The sequence below is a fragment of the Mobula birostris genome, chromosome 19 (genome assembly GCF_030028105.1).
Source record: "Mobula birostris isolate sMobBir1 chromosome 19, sMobBir1.hap1, whole genome shotgun sequence".
NCBI lineage: Eukaryota > Metazoa > Chordata > Chondrichthyes > Myliobatiformes > Myliobatidae > Mobula > Mobula birostris.
Genome location: NC_092388.1, coordinates 42,959,819 through 42,972,913, shown reverse-complemented (window position 1 = coordinate 42,972,913; position 13,095 = coordinate 42,959,819). Strand labels below are relative to the sequence as shown.

The window sequence follows — 13,095 nt, the reverse complement described above, 5'->3', positions numbered from 1 at the left end:
AAAATCTCCAAAACATTGCCACAAATTCTATCTCCTCCCTCCCCACCCCAAATTGGTTCTACTGCAACCTGTACACATAGGGCAGTTTCCTGTGGTCAGCTAACCTAAAAAGCTACAAGTGGGAGGAATCTGCAGCACCAAGAAGAAAGCTACACAGTCACTGGGGAACCATGCCATAGTGGAGGGAGCCACAAATGGTGTGAGCGGAGTTGATGGAGCTTGAGGGAAACTCCCTATCCGAGAGAGATATGTTTATAAACATGCAACCTAATTGCATGGGCTGCGATCTACTGAAGCAGGTTGCCTTTAAGGATCATTTGAACTGGCCTCGCAATTTTGTGATGATCTATTTTTGCATGCGAGGCCTAGGACAACTGTGTGTCATTTTGAATCCATGATGTCATGCACAGTCAAGTGCATCATATGACTGAAAAGCCCAGATACAAAATTGAAAACTTTGTGATATGTTAGACAAGACTTGGAAGTCAGTTTTCCAATGGGATCTGTCTTATCATATGCTGCATGTTAGAATTTCTGGGCCTTTGCCTTTCTACAACAGGTAGTGAGTTCAGCCCAGTACATCACAGGTAAAGCCCTCCCAACCATTAAGCACATGAACATGAAATGCTATTGTAGGAAAGTAACATCCATCATCAGAGATCCTCACTGCCCAGGCCATGCTCTTTTATCACTGCTCTATCAGGTAGAAGATACAGGAGCCTCAGGACTCACAACACCAATCAGGAACAGTTATTACCCCTCAACCATCTGGCTGTTGAATAAAAGGGGATAACTACAATCACTTGCCTGTCCATTGAGATGTTCCCACAACCAATGATCTCTCTTTAAAGACTCTTTATCATGTTATTTCATGTTCTCATTATTTATTGCTATTTATTTATATTTGCATTCGCACAATTTGTTGTCTTCTGGTTGATCTTTCATTGATCCTGTTATAGTTACTAATATATAGATCTGCTAAGTATGCCCACAGAAAAAAGAATCTCAGGGTTGTACATGGTGACATATATGTGATAATAAAATTTACTTTGAACTTTGAATTTTTGATCATACATCCCAATGATGGCTGACCAACCACAGTCACACCAAAAATACTTTTGAAAGGGAAAAGTGTAGTTCTCCCAGTATCCTGGCATTTTTCTCATTTAAACAACATTTCTAGTTACTACCTTGTAAGTTCACATGGGGGTTTGTTATGTGCAGTTTGCCTGCTACATATCCTTATGAATTGCATAAACCGTCTGTACTGCAACATGCTTCATTGGTTTTGAAAGGCTTTTGAAGATCCTGTGGTTCTGAAATGCGCAATATTCTACACCTTCAAGATGTTTGTGGTAAATTACAATCAAAATAATTGAATTCCCTGCAAGTTGGGAGAAAACATGATCCTTACAATTTTGTTCAGCGTGGAAATGTGGAAGGAGGTTAAAAGGACTTCTCTGAAAGAGAGAATACGTCAAATGATACAAAAAAATTTAAAAGTTAAGGGGAATGGGCTGGAGCGTGACATCATTTGTCTCCACATCTCAATTGTTGATGCGAAATAGGTTATAAGTTCTGACTTTGTCAACAGCAACAAGATTTTTTAAAAAAGGCAGCTCACAATTTAGGAAACAACAAGGATAGGACAGTTTATTCAATAGCAGTTTATGAACAAAATGTTTCAAATGATTTAGACAGATTTTATGGAAAAATCTTGGGCAGAGCAGTTAGGAAAGTAAATTCAAGAAGCAGATAACAAATGGGCAGATAATGAAACATTATTCACAAATATGAAGGAGAGTCTGCAACAGTGATACATATATCTGGCTTGAACAGTGACATTAGCCATGGGCAAAAGGAAGATTGCTCCAGTTCGAGTAGTGCTTCAGACTTAAGGTTATCTTTCTTGTTTACAAATTTCTCAATGCCTTTGCTCTCCACAGGCTTTGCAAACTATAAATCTCTACAATTTTCCAAAACCCTGTATACCATTTAAAATCAGCTGCTTCGCCAGCTGATTTCATCACACTCTTGATGTCTTATTATGGGGTTCAGTATCAAATACTCTTTTGGAACACCTTAGGATCTCTTACTGTGTTCAAGGTGCTGCATAAATATTAATTATATCTAATCATCTAACAAGAATATTAACCATCTAACCAGAATCTAATCTGCTGCCCTTGGCAACCATTGACATTTCTATTGCCAAGTCCTCCAGTGAAGCCACCTGGAGGTCACCATTGACCAAAAGCTCGACTGGACCAGGCTGCAAGAGCAGGTCAGAGGCCCAGCATCCTGAAGCATATGTTTTACTTCTTAACACACCCAGGTTGTTCCAGGATTTGCAGGACTCAAATTAGGAGCGTGAAGGAAAACTTTGCACTGGCCTGGATGGGTGCTTAACACTAGGGCAAGAAAGAAAATTAGCCATCCACGCCACCAACAGTGCATAGTGGCTGCAGTGTGTATCATCTACAAAATGTATTGCATTTTATTCATCCTGCTTATCCCCTTAAACAAACGTATAACCTGTACTGCCAGGAGAACAAAGGCAGGATCTACATAGGAACATCGCCATCTGCAGCTTCTCCTCAGAGTTATACCCACTCTTGACTTAGAAATATATTCACTGTGCTTTTTCATTCATGAGTCTAAACCTTGAGTCTCCGACCCAGTCCCACTGAGTGTATATAGTCACCAGACAACTGTAGTGGTTCAATAAAATGGCTCATCGCCATTTTAATAAGGGGAGTTGGGAAAGGGCAATAAATACAGTATTTGTCTTGCTAGTACAGACCCTCTTCGGGTTATGACAGGTTTCCGCTCCCAAAAACTGTTCATAACACGAACAGTTTAGAAATTGCTAATGCTATCCAGCAACGTACTTAAATGAAAGCATAGGCCAAACAAGGGCAACGTGCAGTTAAGCCGATCATTCAGGTATTGCTGTGAATGGAAGGTCCCTGCAACAGCCACAAATCCATCCCGTCAGTCTTCCAAGTGCTTGTTTGTATCCATGGGCTGTTCCTAAGTTAGGCATTTGTAAAGTGGAGGCACATAAATCCTGAAAATAATTTTTTGAGAAAGAAGTTAATTATGCTGTGCAGGGTTTAGCAAATGAGCTAGTCAGGTGTACAAAAACACATGTTGCCTTTGTCAAATGCTGTTGGGACAAAATAGAAAATGGAGAAACATATTGTGGCATTCATTAGGAGAATTCAGGTTTGTTCAGTGTATTTAAAACAGAAAAAAAAGTAAAACAGATATCTGGCTTGTTAAAGGTGAGAGAGCTGTCTGGAAACAACAATAGCTGTGTGTCAACCCATTGAAAAGTGTTCATCAGTATTCACAGCAGAGGAGTTGACTGGTGTTGCCAAGTCTGTAAACAAGTTGTCAGGGGATACCTTGAGGTAAGCAACAAAGAAGGTCTTCTCAAAGGACGTGGAAATCAGAGCCATTGATGGTTCACACAGCATCAAACCCAAATGGAGCAAGTCCAATAAAATCAGTGCCAGAAGGACCAATCTGTCTGAAACGTTGAGCTTTTCTTTTCACTGCAGTTGAAGCATGAGTTAAAGCATCTCATAGGAAGTGTTAGGTTGTTATTGATTCGGGCAAGGTCAGTTATCTAGAATTTTGTTTCTACTTGAGAATATCACGTTAGAAGTTGACTCCTATTCCCTCCCAACACTCTACTCTCTAATGTCCCAGACCATCTCAAAGATGCAACAAATGCACTGGACATATACTCTTGAGATTTGTTTGTCTGTTATGTGCCGTGTCACTCTTGAGATTAACAGAACTAAACAGAGTGAATTTTACCCCAGAATACATGGTAGAGCTAAGGGGGAATTCTAATGTCTGGAAGGTATTTTTTAAACAAAAGTTGCATCCAGTAGGATAAACTAATAATGATACCATCCAATTTCAAGTAACACGCCATGTAGATTATAATTAAGATCATCAGTAGTCTTCAGTTCTGCTATGGCTGTGGGAGAGCAGAGAATTGGACAATGGCAATAGATGCAATTTACTTCCCATACTAAAACATACATTATGTATGACTTTAATGTTGCCATTGTGATTCTTTTGTCACATTTCCAATGCAAAGTATTTTTCAGTTGTGATACTGAGGTCCCAGGAGATTGCTCAAGTGGAAGACCCCCCAGCAATACCTGAAGAGCTGCAGAGTTCTGCCAACATTATTTCCTCAACCAGATCCAACAAAAAAAATCAACTGGTTATTTAGCTTATTGCTGTTTATAGGCCTTTGCTTAATAGATGCAGAGTTTGCCTGCAACTGACACTGACGACATTTCGACAGTACCTTATCAGTTGCAAAGCACTGGAGAAATCCTGGGAATTTAAAAGATGTTTGACAAGTGAAGGCACTCTGTGCTTTCCTCTCTCTCTCTACTTTCAGATTGTAATTACACTTTTCCATCAGTAGTGCTGCTGTCATTTTCGCCTCTGGTGAGAAGCTGAAGCCGTGCTTAACTATAACATTATAAAGCGTTATATTCACTTTCTCATTAAGCAAGTTATCACATGTGCATAAGTCTGTGAGCTTGTTACAATACAGTGCTACGGCTGAACAGAATATAGTGAGAAGTAAAGATGTGGATTTCTAGAACACCTTTTGAAGCTCCTGGGTATTACCACTGATCCATCGTGTATTGTTTCCTCGTATGGAATACCCTAGCAGCCAAATGGTGTGAGCCCCCTAGCTTCCGCCTAACCACCAGTTTGTTAGCAATCAGTGTGACGGCTCAAGCATCAATGAAAATGACATGAAAACTCGATCCTTTTGGAGTCAGGAGAAGGACACAAACGCATACTGCAAAAAGAGTAACAAATGTAAATTGGAGGGAAGAAAGCTAAATTCTAAACTCTAGGAAGCTGAGGACCCTGTTGAACTTTGATGCATGCTGTGTATAATGTGTTTTAACACTGAAGCTAGACAGCTTGCTGCTGCTTCTGACAGACCGTGTTCTCATCTGTGCTGGGCCAATGTGTGGGAGGTAGAAGCTATATTAAAGGGGGGAAACTGCCTATAGACAAACGTCTATAGATTGTGACAAGAATACACATAGATTAAGATGTAGCTGGCCTGGGCTGGCACCAGTGGAATCAGCAGTTGGTCTGCCACCTGTCTTCAGGAGAGAGAGAGATAAGGAAAACAAGGATCTCAGATGACATCACAAAGGACTCGCCCGAAAGCTGACTGCGAAGGTCTGTGTGGAAGCCTTGAATATTCATTCATTTTGCTCTCTCTCTCCTTCCCCCACACTGTCCATCTCCCACGGCAGCGATTACTGCGACCTGAACTGAACTTTGCGTCACTTTGAAACTGGTCATTTACCCCTAGACAACGATAGAGCTTGATTGATCCTGTTATCTTAATTCTGTGCACATGTGTGTTTATCATTGCTGAACTGTTGCATTTATTATCCTTTTGATTAGAGTACTGTGTTGCTTGTTTCTTTAATAAAACTTTCTTAGTTCTAGTAATCCAGACTCCAGCTGAGTGATCCATTTCTGCTGGTTTTGCAACCCAGTTACGGGGTACGTAACAAGATGCATAGTGGAGAGTATCCTAACTAGTTGCATCATGGCCTGGTGGGTTATCACCAATGCCAAGGAGTGGAAAAGGCTACAGAAAGTGATTGATTCAGCCCAATTCATTATCATTGAGCACACTTACATGGAGTGCTACCACAGGACGTTAGCATCTATTATCAAAGATCTCAACCATCCAGATCCTGCCCTCTGCTCTGTACTATCAATGGACAGGAGGTACAGAAGCCTTAGATCTCACACCACTAGGCTCAGGAGGAGATTACAACCATCAGGCTCCTGAACCTTCATTCACCACTACTCCAAACTGATTCTACGACCTACAGACTCACTTTGAAAGATTTCTTCCAACACCTGTTCTCAGTATTATTCTTACTCTCACAGCTTGTCTTTTTTTTGTACATCAGTTGCTTGTCAGTCTTTGTTTTTTGTAAAATTTTATTGCATTTCTTTTTTTCCTGTAAACGTTTACAAGAAAATGAATCTTAAGGTAGTATATGGTAACATATACAGTGCACTTAAGCTTAAAATGTACGCCAAGTTTGCCTGCAATGCTGCAGGCTTTGCAAGCTTGCCGCAGAAACCTCATCAGAGTCGTGATGAAATCAGCTACAGATGTGTCCAGACGGGATTTCTAAGTGATGAGAAACAATCTGGAAATGGTCATTACCAAGTTTCACTTGTGGTTAACAAACAGGCTGCACAGTTTTATTTCTAAACACACCTTTCATTACATGCTTGAATGGTTGAGGTGAGGGCTGCTGTTTACATTCAAAAATCCAGTCCCACCATAGGTTTTTGTATTAGACCCAAAATCCACAGCACCAATTTAGGCTGCAACAACCATTAAAGAAGATGGCCTGGGACCATTATTCACATCAGCTTGCAAAAAAAACTTTGCAAGCACTTAAGATTTTAAACAGATTCACTTATCGCACAGCTAGGTGGGAAACTTAATTTCATGCCCCATGAAAATCCATTTTATTTTCCCCCAGATGGTTAAATTGCACATTTTAAAAAATTCAGAAAGGTGATTGGAAAATCCAGATAAAGGTCGGGGCAATTTACAATAAAAGAAGAAATCTGCCGTCTGTTTACGTGTGACATAGGGCAACAGTGGCCCTTAGACAAATCCAAGTCAGTCCAGGCCAAGAAGTGAACCTTTACACACACACATCTTGTGCTTATAATAATTGCTTTTCTTTCCATTACAACACAAGCAAAATGTGAAGAACTTTGCAGGTACATGGGTCACTTCACACATTGCTGGCAGCAGACAGAGCAGTGACGGAGTGTTTTTCTCCCAAAGCATTTATCACTGTCTGTACTGATGTGCAATAGGGAAACCTCAGCCTTTACCCTCACCCAAACAAAAATCAGAAAGCGAGTTCCATTTGTCATTATTTTTATGCTCAGCACACGATGAAAGAAATAAATATTAGGATGGGAAAGACCATCCAGTTCACCAAGCTTCCCCTGTACTTCTACTGTTTGTAGCATCATGATAACACACCATCTGCCCCAAGCTCCTCCACAACCAGCACCCGTGTGATTTATTGGAAAAGACAAGATCTACAGGCCAATGAGGGAAGAGGCATTCTTTAAAATAAATGGAGAAAATGATGGAAATACCCAACGGGTCAGACTGCATCTGTGCAGAGGGAAACACAGTGATCTTTCAACATTCTTCATGGTTCATTTTGGTTGTTCAGTTGATAGTGGAGAATTACCTTAAGTACCTGTCAAAATGGTTCAAATGATACCATTTATTATCAGAGAATGTATGCAATAAACAACCTGAAATAATTGTCTTCGCAGACATTGATGAAAAACAGAACCCCAAAAGAATGAATGACAGAAAAATGGTAGCACCCCAAAGCCTCCCCCTTTCCCCCTCCCTCCACAAGCAGCAGTAAGCATCATTGCATCAACCTTCCCCCCTTCACCTGTTTCAGTAAAAAGCATCAGTGCCCATCACCCACCTAGCATTAGCAAAGCACCCAAAGAGAGACCATAGAAACATAGAAAATAGGTGCAGGAGTAGGTCATTCGGCCTTCGAGCCTGCACCGCCATTCAGTATGATCATGGCTGATCATCCAACTCAGAACCCTGTACCAGCCTTCCCTCCATACCCCCTGATCCCTTTAGCCACAAGGGCCATATCTAACTCCCTCTTAAATATTGCCAATGAACTGGCCTCAACTGTTTCCTGTGGCAGAGAATTCCACAGATTCACCACTCTATGTGTGAAGAAGTTTTTCCTCATCTAGGTCCTAAAAGGCTTCCCCTTTATCCTTAAACTGTGACCCCTCGTTGTGGACTTCCCCAACATTGGGAACAATCTTCCCACATCTAGCCTGTCCAATCCCTTTAGAATTTTATACGTTTCAATAAGATCCCCCCTCAATCTTCTAAATTCCAACGAGTGAAAGCCAAGTCGATCCAGTCTTTCATCATATGAAAGTCCTGCCATCCCAGGAATCAATCTGCATGGTCTGTAGTCATCAAAAACTATTGTTTACGCAACAGTTCAACATGCCAGAGGCTGTCTGTCTGTGTCTCTGTCTTTGTCTGTCTGTCTGTCTCTCTCACTCACTCTCACTCACCCTCTCTCCCCCCCCCTCTCTCTCTCTCTCTCACGAACAGGACAGTGAGATATCACCCATTTTCACAGCAAAAAGGGAGACTAAAAGTTGCTGTTATGGTATTACAGTCTGACGTGTTGCTTTTTATTCCGAGAATCCCGACTCGAGAATCAGCAGCAAACTCTTCCCCCACTGAGAGAAAGAGGGAGAATGCGCGACCACTTGACTACAGACTTCCATCCATAGAATCATCGCAGCAAAACCCTGCCGTTCGTTGTCCCGCAATGCCTCAGTCTACAACTAATGGGTCACTAATGCCATTTAGGAGAGGAAGCCAACCGGGCTGTAAATTGTTCTGTGTGGTGTGATGATTGTGAACCCTGAGCAGTACAATTTCTATGTTCAGAAAGGAAAATCAGTGACTTGCCACGTGTGCCTTGAAGACCATAGTTTTCCTCATGGTCAGCCCTATGCATGGACGATCCAGATAGTGTGAAATGCATGCCTTATATCACCTCCCTAATTTTGTCCATGCCCCAGAAACGTGACAGGGCATCGTGCAGACACTGGCCTTTTCAATATTTAGAGCATTCTTTGTAATTTCTTGAAAGGAGCCTGACAGTGGAGGTCCCAGTCTTGAAATCCTGAGTTCAGAGTCTCCTCTGAAAGATCTAAGGTAGGAACACCACCTGGCAGCTCTCCCTCTGGTATCTCCTAAACATATTTCCTATCTGCCTCAGCTGACCTCTTGCCATGCCCTTCCTGGGGTTATCCGTGATCCCTGCAATTTCCTGACCTCCAGCCTCATAATACTGGCCCAATCTATAGCATCTGATTTTCCACCATATACTTTTCATGCAGTTGATCCTGGGGATACCCTGTTGTAAAAACAGAGCATGCTGGAAACACTCAGCAGGTTAGGCGGCATCTGAGGAAAGAGAAACAGTTAACATTTCAGGTCTGAGATCCTTCATTGGAACTGGAAAAGAGGGATGAAAAAATTTAATGTCAATTTCACAGAAAACCAGGGAGTGTAGAATAGAACAAGGGAACTATCTGTGACAGGATAAAGACAAGATTATCATGGAGATGATTTGTAAGGGCTGTCTGGCAAATGAATTAATCAGGAAGTAGAGAGTGATAGGACAGGCAAAAATGAACAATACTTTGCTAAAAAGTAGGGCTGTAAGATGTACTCAGATCAAGTATATTAAAGTGTAGCCAAATGGACGACTTGCCGCAGAAATGGCCAGTTTTGATACAGACAAAGAAAGTGAGTTACAAGTTGGAGAATTCACTGGAAGGTTACAGTGTGCCAGGTGGGAGAGGTGTTGTTTGTCAGGCTTGTGTTATTGCGATGGAGGCCACAGATACGTGGCCTCTGTCAGTGTGGGAATAGTATGGAGAATTCAAGTGGTAGGCAGCAGGACGGTCACCCTAGTCTGCTCTTCTGCCTCTCCCACCCCCACCCTCGCTCCGTCCTACTGCTGTTAGGGAATGCAGCACCTATCTATTTATCTCTTCCCTCTTCACCATCCTGGAACCCAACCTGTCTTTCAAGATGAAGCAATGATTCACTTCTTTCAATTTAGTCTACCACAATCATTGCTTGCAAACTGCTCTGATAACTGGAGAAACCAGTTGTAGATTGGGCAATTATTTCCTGGAGACCAGCATTCAGTGTGCATGTGACTTTCATCCCATATCATTCTAGTTGACTCCTAACTGCTCACTAATGTGGTGTAACAAGGCACTGTGTTGCATTGGTACACAGGATTTCACTTGCAGGCATCAGACCCAGAAAACTGCACTATTGATCTTGCAGATTTGAGCTTAAATCCCACTCTGACAACTTGAGAATTTAAGTTCAAGTCATTAGCTTTATTTCTAAAATACTTAATTGGCTTTTAAGCAATTGTAAACATTATACTGTTCTGAAAGATGCTATTTAAATGCAGCCTCATCTTTGACTTTGATTCCGTGATTATTAGAGCAGAGACTTAGCTTTATCAGTTCTACTCCTCCTGTGAAAAAAAAACTTATCCCTAGCTCTCAGCTTGATAAATAATGGTAACGCAAAGTGAGGATGAAGCAATTCTCCTGCAAAGGTTTATAAAGATAACATGCATCTACATATAGCAGGCTGTCTTCTGTTGCTGTACCATTCTTATTCATCTGTATCTGAATAGAGCCTCTTTAATATATCTTCTATTGTCTGCACAGACAGGAAAATAAAGATACACAAGAATGGGTTGTGCAGATAATTTTATCGGTAAAAATGTTCCTCTGAGAATATCTGTATTGCATTAAAAATTCTTAACATGAGTAAACGAGATTTGTTTTTCTTTGAGAACTTGTTTTAGTTTGTTCCTACGAAGACAGCTAATGAGATAATTCACAGCTGAGCCAATCATTAGTGAGATACTGTCTGTTTCACTGGTAAATGTACAAATCACATTGTGGGAAAGATAATACTGAGCATGCTACCTTATGCAATGGAGGAGATACTAGCTGCACAATATCAACTCAGCAGCCCACCTTACATCCCTCTCAGCTCAAGGAGGCATCATTTTAAAATTAGTATACAGCAGTGATGTTGGAAAGCTTCCTTCACACAAATGGCAATGGAAATTTGCAACCAAGTGCTCCAGAGAACTATTGCTGCCTAGTCAACTGAAAATCTCAAAACCGAGACTGGTAGATTTTTCTTAGACTTTTGGAACAATGGCAACTAAGTAGATTTAATTAAAATTAAACAATAAACTTAAATGAATAGCAGAGGTGGCACAAGGTATGAATGATTAACCCCTGATCCTGTGCTCTCTGTTTCTATTCTCCCAAAATACCATAAGACATGGGAACAGAAGTAGGCCATTTGGCACAAATCCACCATTTCATCAAGATTGATCCATTTTCCTCTCAGCCCCAATCTCCTGACTTCTCCCTGTCTCCCTTCATGCCCTGACTAATGAAGAACCTATCAACTTCTGCCTTAAATATACCCAATGTCTTGGCCTCCACAGCCACCTGTAGCAATAAATTCCACAGATTCACCACTCCCTGGCTAAAGAACTACCTCTTCATCTCCATTCTAAATGGACATCCCTTATCCCTCTATTCTGAGGCTGTGTCCTCCGGAGTTAGATTCCCCCACCATAGAAAACATCGTCTCTACATCCACTCTATCAGGTTTTTCAACATTCAATAGGTTTCACAGGCAATGGGAATGTATGTATAATCCTCCAGCTTTAATTGTGATGGCAGAAGGGACTTGATCTTAAACAACACACCTATATATTATTTTGTGTAGTCACCTGAACAGAATTTTTTTTTTGTTTTGCTTAACACCATGAGATCTTGTGTGCCTTTCATGGACCTGACTGGGTGATGAGATCAGGGGGCATCCTGGAGGTCTTTAGAGAGATGCTGCAGGCAATGTAGACCAGCTGTTGAAGTGAAATTGGGAACTGCTGCAACAAATAGATGCAAGCATTCTTTAAATGAAGTGTAAATGATTGTTGCTTTCTTTTACTCTGAGTTTCCATGTCATGGCATGTTTTGGCTGGACCGTTGGACAATTTCTAAAGAGAATCTTGTTTCCATCCTTGACCCAATTTGTCAAGATTGTGTTGCAGCAGCTGAGCAATCATCATCCAAAATTCTGCTCATTCCCAGAGGGCAATTTGTTCTCTGTTGTGGAAAGAATGGGAATTTCAGATCCCAGTGAATGCAGAGTTATGAATGGGTTATTTTTACATACAGAATTGGTCTGTGAGGATTATAAAGGTTCTGCAGTAGATGAAAGATTCTTTGCTGCCATTTCATCTTAAATTTCTTGAATGCACTGACTTTTTCCCCCCGTTCTTTTCCTTTCCTAGTGGGATGGTGTTGGACCTCTCCCAGAGGCAACAGATCCACCAAAGGGGATACAGCTCCTGTGGCATCCCTCTATAGTCAAACCCTACCTCACACTTTTGTCAGAATGCTCAAATCCGGATACTCTCGAAGGAGCGGCAGGAGCCTTACAGAACCTGGCTGCAGGGAGCTGGAAGGTAAGACCACAAAGTCAGTGCTTGCATGCCTAGCTTTATTTGTTCTTTATATCACTGGAATATCATGAGACAAAAGAGTTGTGCAGGAAAACTAGGGTTGAATTCTCTCGAGTATAGAAGATTAACAGATGATCCAGTTGAGTCATGAAGAAAATTTAGAAGAGCTGATAGAGAGAAACCTTTAATAATGGGCAGGTCTAACACAAGAAACTTTATTTGAATCAGGTGTATGGTCAAGAAGCAACACTTGCATTGAGCACTGGGGGTATAAGAAACACTTTGTCATGAAAAGTTGTTAAGGCATGAGGAGGGGTTGAAGTTTACAATCTCACGAAGATAATTAGTTTTTAATGCACGAGAGTATGTAACAAAAATATTTAAAAATTTGTTATTTTCTAATTCAGCAGCAAGAAGAGTCCTCAAAGGTGACACTTTATATGGGTTAAAGGTTATCAGAAATTATTTTATTAAAGTTATATGAAGTCTACAGGACAAAAGACAGAAGAATGATTGAAATAGTAAAAGAGACAAAATAATAGTTATGAACCGATCACTGGGGGTCCTGTGTCTTCTTCCTGATAACTGCAGTGAGAACAAAGCATCAGGTCCCTGATGATGGCTGCTGCTTTCCTGCAACAGTGTTTCATGTTGATGTGCTCAATGGTGGGGAGGGCTTTATTCGTGATGGACTGGGCCATATCCAGAACTTTTAGGAATTTCCATTCAAGGGCATTGGTGCTTCCATAGCAGGCTGAGATGCGGCCAGTCAACATACTTTCCACCGCACATCCATAGAACTTCGTCAAAGTTTTAGATGTCATGCCGAATCTTCAAAAACTCTTAAGGAGGTGGATGTGCTGCTGTGCTTTCTTCAAAA

General features: G+C 41.2%; 1 protein-coding gene across 6 annotated transcripts in view; it reads left to right on the top strand.

The window, feature by feature from the left end:
- The window catches only part of LOC140212554 (catenin delta-2-like), a 579,924-nt gene that overhangs the window by 495,337 nt on the left and 71,492 nt on the right, over positions 1-13,095 (top strand). For all 6 annotated transcript variants that reach the window (XM_072283519.1, XM_072283517.1, XM_072283520.1 and 3 more), the window contains one exon: positions 12,045-12,218. In XM_072283519.1, the coding sequence (XP_072139620.1) occupies positions 12,045-12,218 (174 nt within the window). The remainder of the gene's footprint in view (positions 1-12,044; positions 12,219-13,095) is intronic.